The following is a 25487-nucleotide window of genomic DNA, read 5'->3' on the forward strand; positions in this document are numbered from 1 at the left end:
ATTTTGCCTTCGTGTAGATTTGAGAGCCCACCTGAGTAGAACGAATAATGAAAAGAGTTCGGCCACAAGCCACCAGAAATGATAAAGATCGTGACAAGAGCAGAGTTTGCTATTTATGTCTCAACCCCGTTATTTAGCTAAGTACAGCAGTGGTCATTTTTCTATTTTTTTGCTAATTTCCTCTCATCTCAATATTTTACTTACCAAATTTGCTGATTCTATATTTTCTATTTGATTTAATATTTCTTTATTCAACTTTTTTATATCTGACTTGTTGGTCAATATTTTACAAGAAGCATTGATTAAATATTTTCTTGTTGACTCAACTTTTTTATTGATTTATCATCTTATAATTAAAAAATAAATATAATTTTCTTTTTAGATGACCACTACTAAGCTAAGTATGATCCAACACTAAATACAAATCCCAAAGGGAAGCAGTTTCCACCGCATTTCATTGGAACGAGTTGCAGCAAGCAATCCTCTGATCCTCTCTCAAAAGAACAGTGATGGCAAGGACGGGAGGACTGTTTCTTATTGCCGTTTTCAGCAACTTCAGCTTCGTGAAAAAAAAGGCACGCAATTACTAACGATGCCGAAAAGAACTAGGAAAAGATTAGTTTGCTTTCTTAGCGACGGCTTTCTTCAATTCGTGTAGGCGAAACCAAGCCCGAGATTATTTCATGGCAAATATGCTGCAAGTGACAAGGAACCGTAAGCAAAATCCAAAATTGAGCACAGCCTTGAACGAAATTTCCTATGAATTATGTTCCGAAGACCGCTCTAGAGTGCAGGCGTGCAGCCTCATCGGTTCATACTTGCTAGGTTGATTCAAACTTGTCTCCTGTCTTGGAATCACAGGCAGCAACAAATATCCCTTGCTCGTAGTCAATTAGTCGCCTGACAGTTTGGGCCCACACGCGACACCGTCTAGGATCCTGTCATCAAAGATCGATAAGAAAATCCGAGAAACCAACGCCACCGCACTCTTCCTCGCTTCATTTGTTATAACCAGCCACCTTGACCTGCTTGTGCTCATGCATGAACTTTCCATCGCCGCCCTTATCCATTTTTTATGTGATAATTAAGCCCCTGGTTCACAAGTCTGCTGCAAAAAGAAACATGACCCGTTCAAGCAACTTAGTCATCGTGGAAGCCAACCATGTCCCTGCGTGCTATTTCGCAGAAACCAAGCGAAAACCGCCGGACGCAGCAACCGCCAGGAGAGCAAAGCCTGCGATTACCTGTACTTCGGTTGGCATGCATGGGGGAGACTGCTTCCAAGAAGCTGATGGACTCCGAGGTCCCCTACCACCATCCCCTTATATAAACACCGACCTCTTCCTCCATTACCCATCAACCACAATCCCAGGCGTAAATCTTGCTATAAATTGCCAGATCCTCAATCTTCACCATGATCTCACGGGATAATTCCAGTATGGGCGCAGATAAGGGCTCCTCCATGCAGTTTCAGGACTTCCTGCCGTTGATGGCCAGGAAACTCGGTGTGGAGGGGTTGATTCAGGAGCTCTGCAAGGGGTTCCAGCTGCTGATGGAGCCCAGCACGGGCAAGATCACCTTCCAGAGCCTGAAGCGGAACGCATCCAGGCTCGGGTTAGGCGAGCTCCGGGACGATGAGCTCCTGGAGATGATGAGGGAAGGGGACCTGGACGGGGACGGGGCGCTGGATCAGATGGACTTCTGCATTCTCATGGTCAGACTGAGCCCGGAGCTGATGGAAGAAGAGGCACACAGGGTGTTTGACTTTGAACACTGATGCAATTTGATCCTTGTTTCTTGAATACAACATAATACAGTGATTTTTCGTCAATTTGTTTGTCCAACTCCATTGTGGTTCTGAATTCCGAAACTCAAATGTAGTCTGACAGACTGGCATTGCTCATATCATAGGATTCTAACACAAGGTAAAAGAATGGACTACAGAGTGTCATGAGGATTCACTTTGCAGTCACTGCATGTAAGACCACTTCATCTCTAGTCTATCAATACAAAGATACTATGTCCTGTGATCAGCAAAGGGAAGTTATTTATTCCAAAATGCGCAAATGTGTAGAACAACAAAATTTTGTGATAAACCATATTACAAGAGTGTTGTCTCCCTCATACTGTACCTCAAGCACACTACTCTCCATCCAATCTAGATGTGTGGCATTTCCTGTGATATTATGAAAGTTCTACTGGGGTACCACAGAGCTCACCAATCTCCTTTTCCAGAAGCTGCACAAGATTTGCTCCGGTCCGTTTGTATATCCAACCGTCTGTTGATGCATCCCAATCAAACCTAGAAGGCCCACTGCATTCATATACAGATAACATCTTCACTAAGAATAAGTATATTATCTACAAGTGTAACATAATATCAAACTCAGGCTTAACAAAGGAGGACATTCACTATCTGTGACAAACAAGACAATGACAATAAAATCCATGTATCCAATACATGCAATTAAACAAATAGCAAATAAGTAACTAGGATAGCATTGTGGTACCTCACAGGTGAAGATAACCAGATTTGTCTGTTTGGTGTTTGCTTGTTCACAACATATGTTCCCAAATCCCCAAGCCTCAATGTCAAAACCTGATTCTGGAAGAGGAAAAGAAGGACGCATCAATAATCCAATGTATGAAGACAAATAATAGTAAGAACTCACACAATGCTCCATTGTTAGTTGTAACTAACCCCGTAGTCAATGTCGAAACCATCCATCTGAATGGAGTCACCATATTCCTAAAACAGAGACAAGAATAACAATATAAGCCAAAGGTATGTCGATTTAATATGTTCACAGAGAGGCTTTCCTTAAGTGCTGAGACCTGAAGGCCATATCAAAGGTTCATTACCTCAAGTTTTTCAAGCAAATCATGAATCGTCTCATCTGCTAATTTATGAAACTCATCCTCTGGCATTATCAACCTGTTTAGCGTACACAATCATAATCATCAACTATCCAACGCGACAAAAAAGCAGTTATGCATAAAGTATAGGCAAATAAGCATACCAAACATCAGACCTTTTACTTTAAATTGTTGCAATCGACTTATAATTAGTATCCTGCCCAACTCTCCACATTTTAGAATTCTCATGCGGATATGTTGATTTCCACCACTACGATCTCTCCTAACAACCTAGTATCATCCACTGCACTATATTGACAAAATTAGCAGCGTGTTCTAGTACCTAATTTAGGGCTACCAATTGACACAAGTAGATAATGACAACAAATCACAACAAAAATTGCTCTATGGAACATTCCTACATGCACGCTCTAGACAATTTCTCCATGGCCTCCATTCCCACTTGAAAGCTTTGGAAACTACCCTAGGATGTACTATTGGAACAATGGACTAAGACTGCGAGGTCGGGAAACAGACTTGTGGTCCACCGCAGACGACCCGGGCGCGTCTCCGGCGGATTGTGTCGCGGGGCGCGTCGATGAAATGGTCCTCGAAGAGAAGAGAAGAGCCGCTGGAGACCCGCCCGACTGCTGCGCCGCGGCGACGACGGCCGCGAGGGAGCGAGAGGTGGTAGCTTCAGGGAGACTGGCGGCCCAGAAGAGTTGTTGAGTGCGGGACCGGAGCCGCCTCCCGGCGGTGAGGCCCAGGAGAAGCTTGCGCGACGCCATGGCCGCAGCCGCCGCCTGTGCTCCGACGGCCACGGGCGTCGGGCGGTGGTGGCACGGCGATGGAAAGCTCGCGTGCTGTGCCCGCAAGGGCCGCAATCGGGTCACGTGGCGAGACGATGGCTCCAGCAAGATCCAGTGGAACCCTAGGCTGCAGTTCCCTGGGCGCTGGCCCATCGTGTGCTAAAGCATGGGCCGTTTTGGGCTGGACCCGGCCGAGGCATGGCAGCGCAGCCCACCAGCCTCTTTCGATGCGCACCATGTTTCATGCGTCATTCTGTGTTTAATTCGAATACCTACAGAGGTTCTGCAGCTGCTTCTTCACAATACATGACGAGACTTCTTTCACTAGCTGCTCATAGTTTGACCTTTTCGAACGTAACAAGTGGCCGGCCAGAATTTTAGGTAAAAGGATAAGGAAAGTACCATAGGATGGGTATCTAAAGATTCTGTTCCTTTTTGTTGGGGGGCAAGGAGTTGGAGAACCTCTGGGCCCTGGTCTTGTTGGGAAGAAAAGGCTAATGCCATCGTCACCGGGCACCGGCGTGGAGAAGCCGAGAAGGGAGAGAGGGGGGCAAAGCACAAAGCGAGCAGTGGCTCAGTATGAACATCTCATCCTCCCCCCTTTTTATCTGGTTTTTTCCTGCTCGTGGTGAGGAGGCGAATATTTCGTGCATGCCACTGTGAGGGTGAGAACATCTCGTGCTCTTGGCTGCAGAATATCGAGCCACGACCGGGAGTGGCAGGACCACCACTCACCGCTGGGCAACAGATAGCTCGTGCAGGAGAGTGCGATCGATGATGGAGTGATGGGGGCATGGAGCACATTCACACCACGGCACGACGCGATACGGACGGTCGTCCCCCTCCTCCCTTCGTCGATAGAAGATCTCCAAGATTCCAACCGGCCATGCTTTCTTCACGCTCTCTGCTGCTGCTGCAAGTAGCCGGTTTGCACGAAGGGACGCCGACGATGCTGGGAGGAGGCCGGTGCCACATTGCTTTCCAGATCCTATATAGTCTACTGCTGATTAATTAGAGGTAGCACTGTAGCGGGATCTTTGGACATTCTGGAAGAATATCCGGGTGGAACTTCCAAGGAAAGAGACGGTCGGAAGCCTCAACCACCTGGTGATGGAAGAACGCCGGACGCCCGGACGGCACGGCACCAGACGCCGCTGCAACCGCCCCTGCCGCTCGCACCCGGGTCCCCGCTTCCTGCCGGTTTGGTGCGCCGTACATGGCGCGAGATCTTTGGTAACGGTAATGCGCCTCAACGCCGGCCTCGGTGAAGAACAGCCACGTCATGCGGGCACGACCGTGGATTGCACGGCCACCTGGAAATTGTCATCCAAATAAACAAATGAACACCAAAACACGCTGTACAGCGGCAGAAGCACCATTTGTCAATTTACAAGGGATTCCCAAGGGATCATGCTGATTCTTGCAAAATCCGTTTGTGCTTACGGGTGAAGATGAGCTTAGAAAGGATTAAGAAAAGCGGCAGACAGTGGGGCACCACTAGGCCGCTACGTGTACACCAAGTTATTCTTCCGCAAATCTGCAGAGCCAGAGGCCGGAGGGCGCACTGGCACTCACTAGTCTCTCCCCACCTCTTGGCTTGGCCCCTTCCAGTTCGAACCAAAACCCTCTCTCCCCTCGCCCCCGTCCCGGATCAAACGGCCGCCGGAAAATCCCCGAAAAATAACGAGCAGTTCGTCGCCAGAGTAAACGCCGCGGCAGAACCCTAGCGCGCCCTCCCTCCGATCGGCTCCCCGCCCGCCCACCCACCCCGCATGGCGGCCAACCCCTCCTCCGGCGCCGACGCCCCCCCGGTCCCGGCGCCGGTGCGGCTCTCGGCGGCGGCGCAGGCGGCCGCGATCCAGCCCTCCTCCCCGCGCTTCTTCTTCTCCTCGCTCGCGGGGACCAACCCGGCCTCCCCGCACCGCCGCATCGCCATCGCCGTCGACCTCTCCGACGAGTCCGCCTTCGCCGTCAAGTGGGCCGTGCAGAACTACCTCCGCCCCGGGGACGCCGTCGTGCTGCTCCACGTGCGCCCCACCTCGGTCCTCTACGGCGCCGACTGGGGCTCCATCCCGGTCTCCGTCGCCGACGAGGCCGACGCCGCCGAGGACGCCGCCGCCGCCGCCCAGGGCGGCCCCACCGAGGAGGAGCTGCAGAAGAAGCGGGAGGAGGACTACGACGCCTTCACCTCCACCAAGGCGCAGGACCTGGCGCAGCCGCTGGTCGACGCGCAGATCCCCTTCAAGATCCACGTCGTCAAGGACCACGACATGAAGGAGCGCCTCTGCCTCGAGGCCGAGCGCCTGGGCCTGTCTGCTATGATCATGGGGAGCCGCGGTTTTGGCGCCCACCGGAAGGGCGGCAAGGGGAGGCTTGGGAGTGTTAGCGATTACTGCGTCCATCACTGTGTCTGCCCTGTTGTGGTGGTTCGCTACCCGGATGATGCTGCAGGTGCTGGTGGAGATGCAGCTGGGGCAATAGATGAGCTGCACACTGTGCCAGAGGATGAACCTGTGTACCACGACGCCCCTGAGGTGCAGAAAGGTCTGTCCCCTTCCTTTGCTTAGCTCCACAGTTTTGACTTGCATGCTGATTGGCTAGTTTGACATGAAGAACTTTCATGAAATTATTAAGTAGAGAAATATCAGATATGGAAGAAAATGGTAGTGCATCGACAAGCTTGATGACCTAAGTGTTGTTTCACGGTAGTTTGTGCTGAATCAATCCACTTGCTTCAGACTTCTGTTAACTGTTAACAATGCTGGTCTATCACTAGACGTTTGGCACTGGCGGTTCTCTTAGAATACTGAGATAATAACACTATGCTGCAGAATGCATATCTTCGCTGATGGTCTTTAATTGTTTCCTACCTTGCTTAATACAAGGATATGCAGCTTGCCTGTGTGTTTGTGATAGAAAAACATTATTATGCTTAGTTACGCTAGGTAGTGTACATTTGATGATTACTTCATGAAAAATAAGGAAATGTTGTCTCACTGAGCTTGTGCAGAGTAAGCAGAGGAAATACATATTGCAGTGAAATTATAGTGTCATTACCTACATTTTTTTTTTGTTGGATGTGACCGTTACATGGAGGGGGTTGGGGGGGGGGGGGTTATTTATGACTCAATTTCAAACAGTTGTATTATATGCACGTAATTTGTAATCATGAATGTGGGTAGAATGACTAATAACTCTTATTTCAGCCTAAATTTTCCTATTGTTCAATTCGTATCAAAATGGTTGACTATGCTTACCGGTTAGATGTGTGGAGACTGCAGAAGTTGATCATCTCTCTTTAGGAAGGCCTAAAATAGAAATTTATTTCCTTATCACCTTCATCGAAGGTGTTCCCACTTCAACGTGGTTGCTTTTTAGAAGGTTTTATCTAGGGATGCTGAGGATTCAAAAGCATCACCTACTTCCAGTGTAAATTATTGATTATCTTCCACTCTAACTCTTTGCGCTTCTGATGGAATATTGATGTGACATTTTTATCATATCTTTGGTATCAATATCTTTCATTTTGGCTTTTGATACAATATCCCTTGTAAGGGGCCTGCCTTTCTGTAACTGACTTGAGGTTATCGGTTACTTCTAGAAGCCTCTCATGTTATTCTCATTTCTTTTATTGCCTTGATGTTTTGTTACTTTCATTCTCTCTTGTTGTTACTTCGTCATAGCTGTGTTGCATACTTGCATAATAACTGCCATTACCATTAAGCAGTGTTTTAAAGGCGATCCAAGGTGAGCTGGGTATGCCCGGATGCTTAGGTGACAAGGTGTTACTGTTCCCCAAGGCAAGCTAGGTCCGCCTGGACGCCTAGGCGACGCCTTTAAAACACTGCCATTAAGTTACTTCAAAGTACACTTCATCTCCGGCAGATTATTGATTGAAACATTATATTTGTTCCACTTATGCTTCATTTCAGCTGACCTCATAATGGATGTAGTTACTGTTGACTGTTGTCTGATATGTCTAGGACACCTGCTGGTCTTCTTTACTTGGACATTGTTGTTTGATAGAAATGGACCTGGATTAGGGGCCTCTTTAGTTTGTTGGCACTGTTGCCAGTTGCCACTTTTTTTTTTTTTTGCGTAGAATTGTGGGCATACTAATTGGCAAATTGTGACAATAGCTACATGGAGTTTAGCATATTTTACTTGCAGAAAAGTATATCAACAAATCAAAAAGGCCCTGGACAATGATACTTTCTCTACTATATATATGATGTGCTAAGTGCTTTAATGTGGGCTAGAATGGCCTAGTGGTTTCTAAGTGCTGGCAACTTACTTGGAATAGTTTGAGATGCCAAAGATGCTTTGGTCCATGTGTTTGTGCACATTAGTTTAATGTTCACATGCAGGTATCCATAGGAACAAATCATATTTTTGGTGTACCAACCTGTAGTGGTGCCTTTTGAATATCCTTTAATTGTATGGGGCGACTCAGTGAAAACATGTTTACAGAGTAGATGCTGGTGCCTATATGAGATGCTATTTTAAAGGGTTAATTGGATTCATGCCATTGTAATTTGCACAGTTTTGAAAAAAAATAGCATTACTATTTCATTACATGGGACCATGCCATTATAATTTGAGTCTAGTTTGCAATATGCCATTACAGTTTGAATTGTATTATGTGTTGTAACATCTATTTTGAAGGAGCAGTGCCTCTACATTTGCACTGTGTTCATTTTTAGTGTTTTATCTGTTTACATCTCATTCATTTGCTATCTTGTATCATATGTTGACTGTACCTATTTGAAATAGGCATAATCAGTCGCTTCCTCGTATTGTATTGTCAATTTTCATTTTCTTGAGCCTCGTACGTTCATTTGAGAATCATGTCTTTCAAATACGTGTCTGCTACCAGCCACTCCTGTGCTGGGGAGGTTTGCTTGTTGCTATTGGACTTTGGATTTTGATGCTACTGTTTTGATGCACTGCAGAAAACTGAGGCAATGGCAGCAGCTGAAGCACAAAGGGAAGCATGCAGCTTTTGGCGAGGGCGTCCTTGTGTATTTGGAAGATGCTGTTTATCTTTGCTTCTATCCACCGCGTATCATAAAATGGGTTGATCAGCAGGCTGCTTTCCGTTTTGAGTTTCATAGCGGAGTCCTAGATCATCGGAGTCTTTGTCGGTTTGCTTGTGTGATGTTTATGCCGTCGATGCAATGTAGAGTACACCTCCAGTGGGTTGGAGCTGTTTTATGGTTTGCAAAGCCAGTTGACGACCGTTGTATTCTCTCGTAGTTGTCTACACGTTATCAGGACATCTATTCAGCTTGCTGCTGTATTGGTTACTTGGATGATGGAGGACCGCCACTTCTCTGTATTTACTACTTTATTGGATAGAATAATTGTCTAGTTGAACAGTTTCAGCTGCTAAAACACATGAGCTTATGCTTGCGTGTTTCATGTTTGTATTTGTAAGACCGGTCTGTGAAGATTTTATTAGAAATAAATTTGTCAAAACAAATGCCATGTTGCCATTGCCATGCCCGATCCTTGGTCGCAATTTTTTTTATAAAAAAAATCCTTGCTCGCGATTTGCTAACCAATAGAATGTGTTGCAGCCATGTACACGTCAGCAGGGAACTTTTCGATTTGGGACACCGGGCTCGCGCCCGTCCGCTTCTTTCCCTCCTCCCGTTTCAAAGCGAAGGCCAAAAACTCCAGGGTCGCAGCACAGCAACCGCTCGCTGAAGCGAGGGGACGACGAGGCGAGGGGAACTGGGGAAGCATCAGCTCGGCATCGCCATTGGGTGAGGCGGGAGGCGGCGAGCCATGGAGGAGGGCCTGGTGTCTGTGGACAGGTTCTGCGCTGGCAGCCAGGCCTACTTCCTGACGCACCTCCACCAGGACCACACCCGCGGCCTCGCCTCGGCCGGCGGGTGGCGCCACGGCCCGCTCTACTGCTCCCCGACCACGGCGAGCCTCCTCCCCACCCGCTTCCCCGGGATCGACGCCTCCCTCCTTCGCCCGCTCGCCCCCGGCGCCTCCGCCTCACTCTCCCTCTCCTCCCTCACCTCCGACCGACCCCTATCCCTCAGCGTCACCGCCATCCCCGCCCTCCACTGCCCAGGTATGTTACCCCCCCCCCCTCTCCCGATTCGCTCCCTCACGCCCTTCTCCACACCGCTAGTTCTGGATTGCTGACCGCCGGCGCGATTCGGCGGCGCTTTGGTCCCTCCGCTCAGGCTCGCTCATGTACCTCTTCCGCGGGGACCTCGGGTGCATGCTCTACACGGGGGACTTCAGGTGGGAGCGCGGGTGCGACAGGGCGCGGCGGGCGAAGCAGGCACTTCTCGACGCACTTGGTGGGGATACTGTTGATTTGCTCTATCTGGACAACACCTACTGCCATCCGTCGTTCAACTTCCCTCCCCGCCCCGTCGTCGCTGAGCAGGTCAGTTTCGCTTAAATCAGTGTGATGAAATGATGATCATTCGGATTTCTCGTTGTCGTATGATAGTTCAGTTTGACGAACCTGTCGGGTCCATTTCTGCATTATAATGACGCGCTTACTCAAACCGTCTAGCATCTAGGACGACTTAAAAAATTAGCAAGGTAAATTTCAGCGGAGCCCAAAAGCCTGAAAGTCATCAGAATCACTAGATATACTTATGTTGATATTTCTGAGCCTGTCTTGAGTTGTCAATGAGAAATGGTTGCTTAAATATCTCTAGAATCAGCATAAGCACACGCCTTGATTCCTGATTGACGAAGCAACTCATGATTAGCATCTCCTTAAAAAACAGTGTAGCACTGTAGCATAGCACAGCTTGTTGCTACTCAGGCCTAAACGTCACTGTGAAAAGTTAAAATCCAATGAGCACATATTGGTTGCTACTCCTCCGTTCCAAAATGTAGTTCGTTTTGGCTTTTCTAGATTTATAATATTTGCTATGCATCTAGATATAATGTATGTCTAGGTGAACTACATTTTGGAACGGAGGGAGTATTTGCGAAGGCTGCAGTAGCCAGCAGGAAGAGAAACCATTAAATCATGCAATTCGTCATGCCTAATTGAGCTTGGATTACGGATGGATGCCCTACTGCCATTGTGAACAAGCCAACTGCAATAAGACGTCACTAGCAACTTGTAAGCAGATTGTCAATGCTTATGTTTTTGTGTGCTGAATGCACTGTGCTGGCCAGATAAATCAATGTAGTTCATCATGATGCGATTGACGATGTTATGTTTCTCATGATGCGATTGACGATGCTTATGTTTCTTAATTTTGAAATGTAGATGGTTAATATCATCCGGGCGCATCCTGATCATGAAGTTATCATTGGTGTTGACACTCTTGGGAAAGAAGACCTCTTGCTACACATATCTAGAGCACTACAAACAAAGGTTGTAGCCTCATTTTCTCAATATACTAAGTCCTTGTATTTTCTTAGAACCTTGATGGCAATGCATTTCTTTTGAGAAATAACTGAAATGGCCTTGGCAGATTTCCTACTTAGTGATGTTCTATGGTTCAAAGTTAACTTGCTTCAGTATCAATGTTTGTCCTGATCAGCTAGCCTATGTTTTATCTGTTTTTCAAAACATTTTCGTAATTCTGAAATGTTTTCATTCAATTTTTCTATCAGATTTGGGTCTGGCCCCAACGCCTACTGACAATACACCTTCTAGGGATTGATGAAAACCACGAGATCTTTACCACACAGACCAGTTTGACTAAGATCCGTGCTGTTCCAAGGTACAGTGTAAACATTGAGAGTCTTGAAGCTCTGAACACAGTGTGCCCCACCATAGGGATCATACCTTCTGGTATTCCTTGGCTTTTGAAGAGCAGCGAAGGAAAGGCCAAACCCAAGGGTAAATCACCAGCAAAGTCTGTTAGGTGCAAAGGGCGAGATGAAGGCCTAGTAGAAATGGACTTTGATCCCTTGTCACCACCAAAGCTGTTTGACAAGGATTCTTACACCTTGCCATATTCCGAGCATGCTTGTTTTTCAGAGTTGGAGGACTTTATGCAGACAGTGCGGCCATCAACAGTCATAGGGATTGTCAGCACATCATTCTGCTATGTGAATCCCCATCACCACTTCAGACATCTTTGTTCAGATAATAATGATGACGGGACTCCCATAAAGAACAAGGGCGGAGATACTGCTAACTTAACACCAAAGAGAAGGCAGAACAGTTCGGCAACTCCTGAAGCAAGGAAGGTCAGGATCTCCAGTTCAAGTCTGTATAGAAGCAAAGTTATAAGGAAGAGGAAGGAGGGCTGCGGTGCAAGGATCGATGATACTGAAGAACTCGTTGGTGTCGCCTGAGTTCTCTCTCCCCAAGTAATATTATGCTTTCCTGTGTAAAGATTAACAACTGGGTGGTGGAAGCCTTGAAGCGGTGAGATGGGATGTGCTGTTCAAAGTTCAAACTGAACGGCTTGCTGCTCCGGAATCTGGATGCGGTCGCTCCATCTGTTCCTTGGAACCTTGTTTTGCTAGCATGATGCATTTCAGACTCGTTTGGGCTGTATATTGTAGTTCCTTTTGTGATGCTGTCCAATAGGTGGATTGCTGAAAGCTCGTATGCTTGTTAGTTGCTACTGGTAGTGTTCATTATTCATGCTGTATATATGCGTCATCGAAAGCGAGTGGAACCTGTGAACAAACTGTTCGATATTCATAACGGTCTGGACTAGACGAAGTCTGAGACTGAGAGGCAGTCCAGCCCGAGCTGAGGAAAGGAACCAACCGTTACTCATCTGATCCGGTCCCGCCCAATCTCCACGGGGAGTCACCATGACGATGCTCCACACACCACACGCCCGCCTCGCCGCGACCACTCCCACCGATACCCGGTCGCCACCATGGCCGCACTCCTCCCCTCCTCTTTCCCCTTCCCCCACGCCTCCTTCCCCAACGCAAAGCCCCACCAACTCGCCACCCCCGCCGCCACGAGGCCCGAGTCACCCAACGCGGCCCCGGCGCCCAACCCCGCCAGCGCCCGCCTCCGCCGCCTCATCGCCCGCGAGGACCTCGCCGGGGCTGCGCGCCTAGTCGAGCGCTCCGCCTCCCGCGATGGCGAGGCCCCCGACGTGTACCTCTGCACCAAGCTCATCCGAAATCTCTGCCGCCGGGGCCGCACCTCCGACGCCGCGCGCGTGCTCCGCGCCGCCGAGGGCTCAGGCTCGCTCGTCGACGTCTTCGCCTACAACACCCTCGTCGCGGGGTACTGCCGCTACGGCCACCTCGACGCCGCGCGCAGGCTCATCGCGTCCATGCCCGTCGCACCCGACGCGTACACGTACACGCCCCTGATCCGCTGCCTCTGCGACCGCGGCAGGGTCGCCGACGCGCTCAGCCTGCTCGATGATATGCTCCGACGCGGGTGCCAGCCCAGCGTCGTCACCTACACCGTGCTCCTCGAGGCGTTGTGCAAGAACAGCGGATTCGGGCAGGCCATGGCGGTCCTGGATGAGATGCGTGCCAAGGGATGCATGCCCAACATTGTCACCTACAATGTCATCATCAATGGCATGTGCAGGGAAGGACGTGTTGATGACGCCAGGGAGCTCTTGAACATGTTGTCCTCTTACGGATTCCAGCCCGACACTGTCAGCTACACCACCGTGCTGAAGGGCTTGTGCGCTGCTAAGCGGTGGGACGACGTTGAGGAGCTCTTTGCTGAGATGATGGAGAGGAACTGCATGCCGAACGAGGTGACTTTTGACATGCTAATCAGATTCTTTTGTCGAGGAGGTATGGTGGAGCGAGCGATTCAAGTTCTAAAACAAATGGCAGAGCATGGATGCACAGCCAACACTACCTTGTGCAATATTGTCATTAACTCTATTTGCAAACAAGGGCGGGTTGACGATGCCTTTAAGTTCTTAAATAACATGGGTTCCTACGGGTGCAATCCAGATACCATTAGCTATACTACAGTGCTTAAGGGCTTGTGTCGCGCCGAACGATGGGATGATGCCAAAGACCTTCTAAAAGAGATGGTCCGGAAGAATTGCCCCCCAAACGAGGTGACATTCAATACGTTTATCTGCATCTTGTGCCAAAAGGGGTTGATCGAGCAAGCTATTATGCTTATTGAGCAAATGTCAGAGCACGGATGTACGGTGGGTGTTGTCACATACAATGCTCTTGTTAATGGATTCTGTGTGCAAGGTCATATTGACAGTGCCCTAGAATTGTTTCGCAGCATGCCCTGCAAACCCAATACCATCACATATACTACTTTGCTGACAGGCTTGTGCAACACCGAACGGTTAGATGCTGCTGCAGAGCTCATAGCTGAGATGCTTTGTAGAGATTGCCCTCCAAATGCAGTGACTTTCAATGTACTCGTGAGTTTCTTCTGTCAAAAAGGATTTCTTGAGGAAGCAATTGAACTCGTTGAGCAAATGATGGAACATGGTTGCACCCCTAACCTGATTACATATAATACACTACTCGATGGGATTACCAAGGATTGCAGTTCAGAAGATGCTCTGGAGTTGTTGCAAGGCTTGGTCAGCAAGGGAGTATCGCCAGATGTAATTACATTCTCTTCAATCATTGGTGTCCTCTCAAAAGAAGATAGAGTTGAGGACGCTATTCAAATGTTTCACGTAATGCAAGATATTGGAATGAGACCCAAAGCTGTGGTGTATAACAAGATACTACTTGGGCTATGTAAAAGATGTGAAATAGATAATGCTATCGACTTTTTTGCCTATATGGTATCTAACGGATGCATGCCCAATGAATCAACCTACATTATACTTATTGAAGGCCTTGCTCATGGGGGTTTGTTGAAGGAGGCCCAAGATCTACTGAATGAGTTGTGTTCAAGAGGAGTTGTAAGCAAGAACTTAATAGAAGAATGGCATTAAGGTTGAAGATCAAACTGTGCATATCCTTTGAGTCATGATGAACTGCGGATTGATGGCTGCCGTCTGTGTTTCAAGCTGCAGTGCTTCATGTAGATGGTTGTCTGAAGGCCCATAACTTCGTACAGAGGAACCGTGACAATATGAGTTTCTGCTTAGATGTATTTATCATACTTTCACCCTGGGGAATTTCCAATTTTAGCTTGCTCTTATACCAAAAAAAAAAAGGCATACTGTCATGTATTGCCAAAAGCATTCTATATTTGAATTGTCTTAGACTGTAGAAATCTCACTAACAACAATAATCTTGTTTAGGAATGTTACTTAGAAGTGCCAAGACGAGACCAAGAGATGAATCTGGAGTAAAGCACAAGCAAAATAAGTTCGGTGCTCATAGATTTATACTTTTGCAGTAAAGAATGCAATCCACTTTTTTTGACTTGACACTTTAGAGTTTTCAACTAACGCATTGACTTGTTAAGCTGTAATGCATCATGCTTACAATGCTTTTGGTCTTTTCTTTCATCAGCTATGGTATGTGTACCGCTGCTTTTCCCTCCAGGCCTGTGTGAGACAGTAGCTTTTATTTTTATTTCATTCTGTTGTTCAAGAGTGCAGACGACAACATCCCTCACTGAATAATGGTTTTACCCAGGTTTCTGTCACTTAAAATTGGCTTGTCAAAGAATTATTAGAATATAATGTTATCTGGATGCCCTTTTTTAACTTTGAACAGGTTGGAGTGCTCTTACCATCTTCATCACCGAGAATTCGTATGCTGTAAGCTTTTTAGCTTCCTTTTTGGTAGCTGTAGGTTTATGGCGTTATTTTTTACTGGCCTCCTGGAACCTTAGAATCTAGCGCACATGCTTTGTCCTCGAAGAGTCAAGTCTGGTATCAGATTCTAACGTTATTCTTTGTTTCAAGAGGTGATCGTTGCCTATGATGGAGACGTGAGAAACTAATCAACAATTCAAGATGCAACAGACCCAAGCAAGTGGTGGAGGAGATCAGGGACCTATTCTGGAGGTAAGCTCATAGTCATGCAGTAACCTTTTATCATTCCAATGCAGCACAGCACTTAAATTGGTTGGTAAGCCAACATGGCAACCAATGAACCTCATGAGACACTGAAGATCAGAACTGAACAAATTTCATTGCGCCCAGATGCTCAGATTCTAGTGTCCGATTTTACAGGTAGAGAGAGACGTCACATGTGTCGATGGTCTATCTTCAGAAAAGTTGGGTTCTATCCTAGGTGCACACCAGCTTTGACAGGTAGAGGGAGACATGGATGTCAACGGAGTAATCTTCGGAGAAGCTGGGTTCTATTCTAGACGCACACTAGCTTTGACATGTAGAGGGAGACATGGATGTCAACGGAGTAATCTTCGGAGAAGCTGGGTTCTATTCTAGATGCACGCCAGCTTTAAAGAAGTTCAGTTTCAGCACTGTCCCATGAAGAGTAACGAAGTGGCGCATGATTTGGACAAGCATGTCACGGCTCTGAAGATAGGTGAAATGAGTGTCTGGAATGCTGTATCCAGGGTTTGTACAGAACGTGGTGGTTAGAGATTTGTCTAGCACCAGGGTAACGAACATTCACAAAAGAGTCAATCTATAACATATTACTTCCTCCGTTCTAAATTGTAGATTGTTTTGGTATATATCTAGATTTGCCAAAACGATCTAAGATCTAAATTTTAAACAGAGTATAAATCGCATCCCTCATGCAGCCTGAAAACGCCACGCGTTGCTGTACCTGCCAGTGAGATGAACTTGGAAGTCTTTTTACTTATTTAAAATACTGATTCAAATCCAAGTTAGTACTGTGCTCAGTTCAGATCTGCCGCAGGACTCGTCAGCTACGATTTGTAAGATGGAAATACCATTGCTTCGATGAGTTGCTGAAGCAAAACAGCATTGAAACGTACTGATGGTACAAGCTGGTCAGTCACCCAGAATCCTTGTATATCTGTATGTCACAACACAACTTTGTCATAGCAAAACCAACTTTTCAGCCAAAGTTATCTTACATGGACGCCTTCCAGTCTTCCGTAAATTAGCGCATCTACCTACTTCCTAGTTCCTACGGCCTACGCAAACAAACTGTACAAGGCTCAATAAAAACACGACCTTTTATTGTTTGTTCACATCACCCGTGTACCGAAATGACAAGGCGGCCCCAAAGTTCCTCCTCTCCTCCTCGAAGTCATCGTCCGTGTCATCGCTGGAGCTGGAATCTGGATGAATCGTTGAAATAGCTGGGCACGACTCATGGATGCCTTTGGCTATGCAGTCTTTGGTCGCGAGCATCTTGACCTGCCCAGTATGGGAGATCTCTACCACGACCTTGCCGTCATCTGTTGGAAGAGGCTGCTTCCAGGGCTCCCCATCCATTCTCATGTAAGCATGATCGGTTGCACCTCTGAGGAACTCGAATCGAACACGGTGAGCCTGGCAATGAAGAGAATTTCAATTTTCATGAACATGCAGAAGCAGAGAGGTTTGAGTTAGCTCCAGAGTGCAGGTTTAATTTTTTCTGTCCTGCTGCTAGCGTAATTGAACTGGCATTTGAATCTCTGGCTTGTCCCTAACTACTTTTCTGCGTTACTTAGATCCATCTAATGACTGATATCAATGCATGTGGGTAGAAAGGGAGAAATACAGCAACTAATGATCCAGTCTGCAGTTGCAAACCTGAGCAAGACGAGTTCCATGGCCTTTTGGGGATAGCAAGACAAGCCCATGCCAAGCATCTTTGAAACCCACAATCTCTAGAAGGCCATCATCCACAAGTGGAGGCATTACTAAGTCTCTCTGCAATGGTATAAATCACATGAGAGAATCAAATATGATATTCACCTAAACAGTTTTGTTTTGTGGAATAAATCAAGTTCTGGTATAAAATAAGTCTTGCACAAGGAATGTCTTGAACTCACTTTTCTTTGTTTCCTCTTACTTGGTGTTCCCCAAGGGTTTAGTCCACCAGAGAAGCTAGGCAAATTGAGACAAACAATGGACCGGATACTGCATTTGTGTAAAAAAAAAACTTTGTCAGAACATTATAAAATAGTACCTGACTCTGAAGCAGCAATTATCTGAAAATATTATAAGCATCTAGTGCTTCTGCTATGATGTGTGCATCTTAGAAAGATAGTTCAGAAGACAAACATGATTATATGCTACAGCATTGTCTATTCCATAACAGAAACTTCAATGTTCCATCAGCAGACAACGTTGATCGCCATTTCAAAATACTAGAACATTTGGTGCGCTTCGCGCGCCCTATCGTTTCAGCAATTAAATATAAGTATTAGACAGCTTGTTCTATCTATTTCAGATGACAGATGCATATCACAGGAAAAATCTATCACGAAATCATAGTATATGCTAAAAAAAACATCATCAGTAATACTTGTTCTATCCATTGTTCGGCATCTCAATCATCAAACATATGATGAACAAACTATCTATCATCAAACACCCGTTGCCGAATACATGGTGGGCATATACCCAGACAGCAAGTACTAGATGATTGAGTCCCTTGAGGTTCATGACGCCGGCGTGCTGGGAGTAGCACGGTCTTCTGACCGTCGACCATCTGGCCGATGTTGCCGTTGGCCGCCGCCGCCGCCCCACACCACGGCCTTGACGGCGCCCTCAAGAAGTACAGCAATGGGACGATGGGTGGTGCTAGCTCGAGCGGCGACGGGTGGCACGACAACCACTTCCTCAGCGTGGCGCCCTTCGTTGCCCAAGGCGAATCCGAGCAGCGGTAAAAATTCGAGTGATGGGAAAGAGTAGAGAGAGAGCAGCCAAGCGAGAGAGGAACAGAGGAGAGGCAAGGGACGAGAGAGGACCAAAGGAGAAGGCGAGGGACGGGAAGAGATAAGGTGGGGACTACCACGTGCCTCCTGAAGTGCGGACCTGCGGCTGCAGCCCCACCCTTCCCGGGGGACTTCTATTCTCAGCGCGCGCAATCGGCTGCTATACTATCGCAGAGCACATGTCCCACCACTGCTGCACGCATAGCCCATGTACTACAGGAACAGCTAGTGTTTTAAAAAATAAATATTGTTTGAAAACGAATAAAAATGTTCAATAGAAAAAATGTTCCGAATGTATTCCATATAAAATAGAAGTTGGTTCGAAAATAAAAAATATTCCAGAACAAGATATAATATTTTAGAAAAAGAAATTATTTTGGAATAAATAAAAATGCTTTAGAAAAATTTAAATATAGGCAAGTGTTGTCTAGTTTTGAAGATCTCGAAGTAAGAAACGCAAAGGTGCAATCGAAATTTAATTTGGATAATCGGTTTGTGAAATAAAGCATTTTTTGATTGGATTTATACATTGCACGGAAATCGAGGCTATGTGGGCTGCGGCAAATCCCTCTCCCTCGCCCCTCGCGCTCTCTCGCTGCGACCCTCACGCGCTGTTCAACACGCGTCCTTTTTGGCCCGTGGGATGCGGAGAGAAGAGCAAAAGGCGGTAACTTTTAATCAAGCTGATTGAGTTGGTGATTGTGCGGCCTACCACCATCACTTTAGAGGACTTTGTACGGATTGATTTACATATGCATATGTGTGAACTATGATATGAATATTTTTGGCTTCATGCATGTTGCAATTTTACATGTAACTTCTAGATTAGCGGGTCGAGTTGAGTTGTAGTACTTGTTTATTTAAGATCAGATAACAGACTGGCACGCAGCTAGTTGATATAGACAAGGAAGAGCACAGCAGCCTTACCTCTGCGGAATTTCCAATGTTTCCCATTTTCCAGATTTCTTCATTATCTTTACTTTTGCAAGGCAAGCAATGTTCCTGAAGCCCAGTGAAAAAATGGGGAAAGTGGTGTGAGCTGACTGCAATGTTATTAAACAAGCCATGATTTTTTTTAATGAATAGATCAAACACCAAATTTCTGAACTGTGACTTGTAACTAGTATTCCTTTTCACAACACAAGACAGTTCCACAGACAAAGTGCCACCAAGGGAATTACCGAGACATTGGATGAAACAGAGAGGCACAAAACCATCCTTGCGTGCATGCGAGCTTTAAATATTGTTTCTGCAGTACAGAACAGCAAAGAGATTGGTTTCTGTATTGCTGAACATATACGTAAATCATAAATGACAATGAATCACAAGGAACAACCAGCACTAAGAAAATAGAGAAAGCACAACAGCTTACTTAACCTGATTGGACAACTGATTCTTGAACTTCTCTGGATGCAGTTTCCTCTCAGAATGAAACGCATAAGATACTTGGGCATCCATTCCTGTGACAGAATAAAGAGTCTCTGTCAAACTGCCTCTTTAGCTAAGGAGAGTTTCTTCTGTCCACTTTATAAGAAAAGCAAAGAAAAAATGTATTAAAAACTAACAAGCAACCTAAAATTCACCTTTTGGAAAAAGGAACTTACCCATACTGAAGTAATTCCAAAACCCCCCACGATATGTGTAAGAATATTCCTGGGAACAAAGAGAAAAGAGTATAACTAAAAAATGGCATAGCATAATTCAAAAGGTTGATTTTCTCGTACTATTTTTTGACAATTAGTTCTTCAACTTTCCTCATATTCTTTTTTGACAATAATTTTCTCATATTCGATAACTGGCATTTACGCGACTCAACTAATGGAGAGAGAAAACATATAGCACAAAACAACTATCTATTCAGGTAGATAAAAGATGAAAAGTAAAAAACAACAGGTATCATTCAGCAAGTTGAAAAGATTAAATAATCATTATGTACTATTCAACAAGTTGTAAAGATCCCAGTTAAATATTTTAAATCCAAGAAATGGAGTATGGAATAGCACAATAGCACAAGACTACATGCAAAGCGTATTTCAAGAAAGGAATGATATTGTTCTTGATGCATGATATGTGCTACCTCTACCTCTCTTTTCTTAGAAATAAGTATTTAAGATATTAGTCTAACATATCAGCATGGCAATTGAAATACATTGAAGGTGATGGATCATATTCTTCCAAAGAAAAAAAAGGGGTAAACAATAGCTGTGTCCAAAAAGAAAGCAAACTGTAAATAAATGCAGTAAATATGCTTGCATTAAGGGAACAAAGGGGTAATGTCAGGCACTGTTACCATATCTTGTGGATCTGTCTTTGGCACGCAGCGAAATGCATGCAACGAATGAGGCAAGTCTGGAGGTGCAATTGGGTCGCAAGGTGAACCTTTTGGGCTTTCCATTCTCATGACAATATGCCAGCTGAATAATTGTATGATTACCAGTATTAGTCAACATCCATATACCATACAACGATTTCATACTGAAAGGTAGCAAAGGCTTTAAAAAGCAAACCCACCTATCAATGTTCATCTCTCTTGATTCTCTTACCAATTGAAGAAATGATATGACCGAATCCTGATCTGTTCCAGGGTTTCTCTTCCCCTGCACATTAATTGTTTGATATTATTGACATCCATTCATATAAAGTGTTCCATAGGAGCTAGCAGCCAACAAAAAAGCTAGCTTCACAAAAGGCAACATAAAAAGGACTTTCCTACCCACCATCAGAAAACAGTTGCTTATCTAAAGAGATGACGTAAAATACTAAGGACTTACTGAACAGCTTAGAAAGTTGAAAAATCACAATGGAAGGAGAAAAGAACTACATAATATTTCGTTGACCTATATAGTTGATGATAAGATCTCTAATGAATTCAAACCTTACACAGAGACGAAATATAAAAGGATCATGCAAGTACAGAACACTGCAGTAAAGATTGTCTAATAGGAAGGGGGGGAAAACTCAACCAGACGGGGAAAGCCTCCCCGGGCATTGCATGTAGGTAGCAACCTCAACCATGCTGGTTTAGAAAAGCCCTGAACCCCGGCTTCACTGGTACAGGTGCATTGGTACCTGGGCCAGCACCATAGTCAGCCAGGCACTGGACCGGCACAAGAGACAGCCAAGCAACACCAGGCTGGTGCCACAAGCAGCCAGGATTTCCAGGCCCAATGCCCCTCTGTACGTTTTGGGTGGCCAGCAAGGGACCTTTTTTGGTGTGAACTGGGATCAAAAACCAACCGGCAGCTCGCAACTATGCTCCACTACCGCTGCACTACACGTGCATTCACAATAAGAAGGAAAAAGATTGAATTAATTTTAAACTTACCCATCCAAAAGAATATGGCAAGTTATTTCCAGTTCCCAATGGAACTGTAGCAACAGGAGGTGGATGTGCTAACTTAAGATCAGATACAGTTCCAAGCAACCAACCAGCTGTTCCATCACCTCCAGCAACCTAATAGGATTCCATGATATAATAGACACATGTTAAGACTATTCAAATAAATAAAAATACAAAATAATGGTGGAAACATTAGCAAGAGATATTGCCTGGTTGCACTCACTATTAGCCTTAGTCTCCTGTAGATTTCAGAAGCAAGAGTATCGCCACCATGCTTGAGCCTTTCCAGGTTGCTATATAATTTGTGCAAGACCTTGTCTGGAGCTTCATCAAGCAGATCGAACACCTGAATTTTACACAGTTAGGCCTGACCGCAAAACGACAATTAAATTTACTGCTTTACTGCTGTAAAAAATGCAAGATCAATGTGATATCAAAAAAAATTTATTTGCAGAAACAGACAAGGTCTACCTGAGCATGGTTGAGAAGCTTACGGTATGTGACAATTAAATTACGCCCCAACAGGCCACCACTTTTGGTGTTGATAAAAACAATCACAGGACATGTTGGTATCTGAGAAACATGCTCCACTGGAGACTCTGGCGCGAAAATATAAGTTGGGATATAGAATTCTTTCATCATGTTATTTCCGTCAGCATTTTTCTCCATTGAAGTCTGCAACCTGCAATATTCATGCTACGTTAGAAACATGATTATACACTGCAAGGCTTAAAGATTCTAATGTTTGTTCTGACTTATATGTTCTTACACTCGAAAATGCAAGCTGGTAAATTGCAAACGCAGCACTACATTTTTAGCAAAGGGTGTGATTCGGTTCTATTCCAAGTAAGTGGTACATGCTTCAGAACGGGCAATATAAGATCATAACCAAAACTAGGTGATACTGAAAGCGGTTCATGTTCATGGTCAGCTGCTTTGAAAAGAGCCTGCGCATGACGTACATCCCTTCAAGTGCACGGAAACAGATGCCAGTCGCTGTCAGTCTGACAATAAGGCTTACAATCAATTATCTGAAGAAACATCGCTGTTGTTATTATTTTGCCAATAAAATCGCGTCACCTGTCAGTGTCCTAGAACAATCTAAAACAAGTATCCAAAAATCCTTTTGCGGAAAAAGTAGCCATAAATGGCCAATCGATCAAAAAGGCCCGAATCATTTCATATCAATCAAAGCAGCCGAATTAAATCGGGAATCAAACCAAGGTGCACTGATCATGACAACTTATATAGAAAGTAAAAACTGAACAAACTCAATGATAGGCCGCAGTATAAACACCGCCAACACTACAAATTCGAAACGAACCTCGACGAGATTGTAGAACCCGGAGCGCTGAAACAACCAACAGGATGCGCTCTACTCAGCTAGAATCGAATCATCGTCGAAGAACACGGCGGAAAACCCCACCCTTACCGGGCCAGATCAAAAGCGCGCGCGCGCTCCTATTTGCAGAGTTATTCAGGACTCCAAACAGCGCGCGTAAAACCAAACACACGCCACAAAACACACAAAAAAAGCAAGGGTTCCCTTCGCAGGATCACCCGGAACCCCCCCGCTATTACCGCGTCAACCAGGATTCGAAACCTGACGAGACAGATTAACAGAGGAACCAGCTCAGGGATCGCGCGCGCTCACCTGGGGGCGCTAGGGAGAATCTGAATCGCTTGAGGCGGACGGCGCAGAGGGCCCTAGAGCGAGCGGCGGCCTGGGGGCTCGGGTCGGGCCGTGGGCGAGCCGCGGGCGGAGGGAAGGAATGCGAACGGGGAGAGGGATTCTTCTCGCCCCCTTGCGCGTGCTGGGTGTGTGTCCTTGTGTGCTGAGCTCGAGGAGGGAAGAGGGGGCGGGTTGAAAAACACACGGGGGTGCCGGAGCGCGTGCGCAGCTAGCTTATATGCGCCCCGGCTGCCAGGCGGCGACGACGCGTGGCTTCTGTTTCCGGCCCACCGGCTCGCGCTGCGGGCCCAACAGAATGATGCGGGTGCGGTGCGGTGCGGTGCGGGGACCGTTGGAACTCGGTCGGTTGCTCCTGCTCCCTTCTCTTCTTTGACTTGTTTGTCGTGCCCGCCAGCGGTTGCCGTGTCCGGCTGGCATGTGGCCCCGGCGTGGCGTGGGGCACCCGTGCCAGGTTCGTGGAGCTGGCAGAATGGTAGGTACTGACCTTTTCGTTCTTTTCCGTTGGGGTGGTTGATCCCCATCGTTCGTTCGTCCGTCCTTCGCCTCTGGCTCGACGCGGAGAGAAACCACGCTAGAGCCTAGAGGGCAGACAAGACGCCCGGGGCACCGCCTCCGAACCGGGGCGACACTTTGCAGGTGCGGGTGCGTGGGCACCGTGGTGCGTCTTCGCTCGGGCCGGGGCAGACCGGATCACCAGATCAGTGTCCAGGAACCTTGGCAGGTGATTCGCCGGCAGCTCCACGTGCCCCCCGATCCCCTGTACGAGGCTGGCTGTGTACTTCTGGGGGCGAGGGTGTACCCTCAGCTTGGCACTGATGATCAGGCTTCCGAGATGTTACACGTCTACTTAATAATCAAACAGAAATAGTGCCCTGAAATCTCCGGGCGTGGAAAAATCTCCGTGGCCAGGAAAGACGCAACGGTCACATCTGCATGGTAGGATGAGCACCCAGCAACTGCCGCTACGTCTGTGTTTTACCATGGGCAAGCAAAACCAGCGGTCACGATGCTCAAACGGCTCTCAATCTTGACGAAATACGAATAGGACCAAGTTGGGGGACTTTAGTGGTGTCGTCGGAAAAGGAGAGGGTAGCAGGACCTACTTGCGAAGAGCGAAAATTCTTGTTCGCGAACTCGACGCTAGCGCATCGAATCATCTGATCTGGAGGTGCCCTTCGCTGCTCGCAAGCAAGGGGAGATTCCTCGCGATGTGACGGAAGCATCTCCTCTCTCTCTCTCTCTCTCTTTTCCGCGCCCGTGCGTGCGCCGGTGCTGACCTGGTGCTCGTGCAGAAAGGGATCGGGATGTTGAGAGAGCGAACATGTCAGCTCAAAGGTGGTGCCGAAAGCTCATGCCGACAGTGTGGCGACATTGTCACGGCTTGGCTTGGTGTCCGGCGGATGCCCCCAGCCCGGTCGAGCGCATGTGTTCTCGAGGGCTAAGATGCGTTGCGGGCTTGCGGCAGTTAGTTGTTGACGACTTGGCAGCCGACAAGGAATTTCAGTCGCCGACCGCTTCGATGGGCTTGATCTGGCTTCATCAGTGGTTTTGTGAGGGAGTGAGTTGTGACCGAGGAGGATCTGTCAAATCAGGTCGAGGGATATATGGGCCGGCTGGGAGGCTGGGCTTGGTGCCCGAGCAGCTTGCGGGGTTTTTCTCGAATCACGCGGACCAGAAAGGCGTGCGACAGGTCTGTATCTCGTGTCGCAGACATATACACAGCTGTAATTATTGTACGTGTAGATGTAATTATTGTACGTGTAGGTGTTATAGTCCGCAGCTCGTTATTATACTTGTATATATTTTGGACTCTTTATTATCGTGACGCTATTATTTAAGTAGAATATTATTTTTAATAAAATAAAACTATTCTTTTTTATATTTAGTGTTTTTGTTATAGTATTTTTTGTTATCATTAATTTTAAAATAAAATTGTGTGCCAAAGCTTTAGGTTTTAAAATTTTGAGCAATTTTCGTATTCAAAATTTTTTAACATTTATGTGGATGAACTGTAATAGTGCTTTGAATTTAGAATTATATTGTAGATTTTGAAATTCTGAGCAACTTTTGTATTGAACACCTTTTAATTTAAAAATATTTTGGTGT

General features: G+C 46.4%; 6 protein-coding genes across 9 annotated transcripts; 4 read left to right on the top strand and 2 right to left on the bottom strand.

Moving 5' to 3' along the window:
* Nucleotides 1-986: 986 nt before the first annotated feature.
* Nucleotides 987-2047, top strand: LOC112896013 (calcium-binding protein PBP1). The gene has a single exon (XM_025964046.1). It carries the CDS (start codon nt 1415-1417, stop codon nt 1775-1777), a length of 363 nt encoding a protein of 120 aa, XP_025819831.1. The 5' UTR covers nt 987-1414; the 3' UTR covers nt 1778-2047.
* Nucleotides 2028-3770, bottom strand: LOC112896012 (frataxin, mitochondrial). Its single transcript, XM_025964044.1, has 5 exons — nt 3394-3770; nt 2863-2935; nt 2702-2749; nt 2511-2605; nt 2028-2314 (listed from the first exon to the last, which is right to left on the bottom strand). Exons 1-5 carry the CDS (start codon nt 3642-3644, stop codon nt 2185-2187), a joined length of 597 nt encoding a protein of 198 aa, XP_025819829.1. The 5' UTR covers nt 3645-3770; the 3' UTR covers nt 2028-2184.
* Nucleotides 3771-5224: 1454 nt separating this feature from the next.
* On the top strand, nt 5225-9147 carry LOC112894486 (universal stress protein PHOS34-like). The gene is made up of 2 exons (XM_025962219.1): nt 5225-6209; nt 8618-9147. The coding sequence occupies exons 1-2, from the start codon at nt 5438-5440 to the stop codon at nt 8623-8625; spliced, it is 780 nt and encodes a 259-aa protein (XP_025818004.1). The 5' UTR covers nt 5225-5437; the 3' UTR covers nt 8626-9147.
* A 150-nt stretch (nt 9148-9297) lies between these two features.
* Nucleotides 9298-12258, top strand: LOC112894485 (5' exonuclease Apollo). Its single transcript, XM_025962217.1, has 4 exons — nt 9298-9753; nt 9869-10077; nt 10924-11031; nt 11274-12258. Exons 1-4 carry the CDS (start codon nt 9456-9458, stop codon nt 11961-11963), a joined length of 1305 nt encoding a protein of 434 aa, XP_025818002.1. The 5' UTR covers nt 9298-9455; the 3' UTR covers nt 11964-12258.
* Nucleotides 12259-12383: 125 nt separating this feature from the next.
* LOC112894483 (pentatricopeptide repeat-containing protein At1g09900-like) lies at nt 12384-16165 on the top strand. Of its 4 annotated transcripts, none has more exons than XM_025962213.1 (3): nt 12384-15298; nt 15446-15547; nt 15716-16165. In XM_025962213.1, exon 1 carries the CDS (start codon nt 12503-12505, stop codon nt 14519-14521), a length of 2019 nt encoding a protein of 672 aa, XP_025817998.1. In that variant the 5' UTR covers nt 12384-12502; the 3' UTR covers nt 14522-15298; nt 15446-15547; nt 15716-16165. The 4 variants fall into 4 exon arrangements, with proteins under 4 accessions (XP_025817998.1, XP_025817999.1, XP_025818000.1 ...); XM_025962214.1 differs by having other exon boundaries at nt 12384-14900; XM_025962215.1 differs by having other exon boundaries at nt 12384-14679.
* A 335-nt stretch (nt 16166-16500) lies between these two features.
* On the bottom strand, nt 16501-23555 carry LOC112894484 (diacylglycerol kinase 5-like). The gene is made up of 13 exons (XM_025962216.1): nt 23343-23555; nt 22160-22370; nt 21912-22034; nt 21674-21802; nt 20860-20945; nt 20639-20762; nt 19953-20001; nt 19726-19808; nt 19530-19597; nt 19276-19350; nt 17461-17548; nt 17219-17338; nt 16501-16975 (listed from the first exon to the last, which is right to left on the bottom strand). Exons 2-13 carry the CDS (start codon nt 22355-22357, stop codon nt 16658-16660), a joined length of 1461 nt encoding a protein of 486 aa, XP_025818001.1. The 5' UTR covers nt 22358-22370; nt 23343-23555; the 3' UTR covers nt 16501-16657.
* Nucleotides 23556-25487: the final 1932 nt, after the last annotated feature.

The sequence above is a fragment of the Panicum hallii genome, chromosome 5, assembly GCF_002211085.1.
Source record: "Panicum hallii strain FIL2 chromosome 5, PHallii_v3.1, whole genome shotgun sequence".
Taxonomy (NCBI): Eukaryota; Viridiplantae; Streptophyta; class Magnoliopsida; order Poales; family Poaceae; genus Panicum; species Panicum hallii.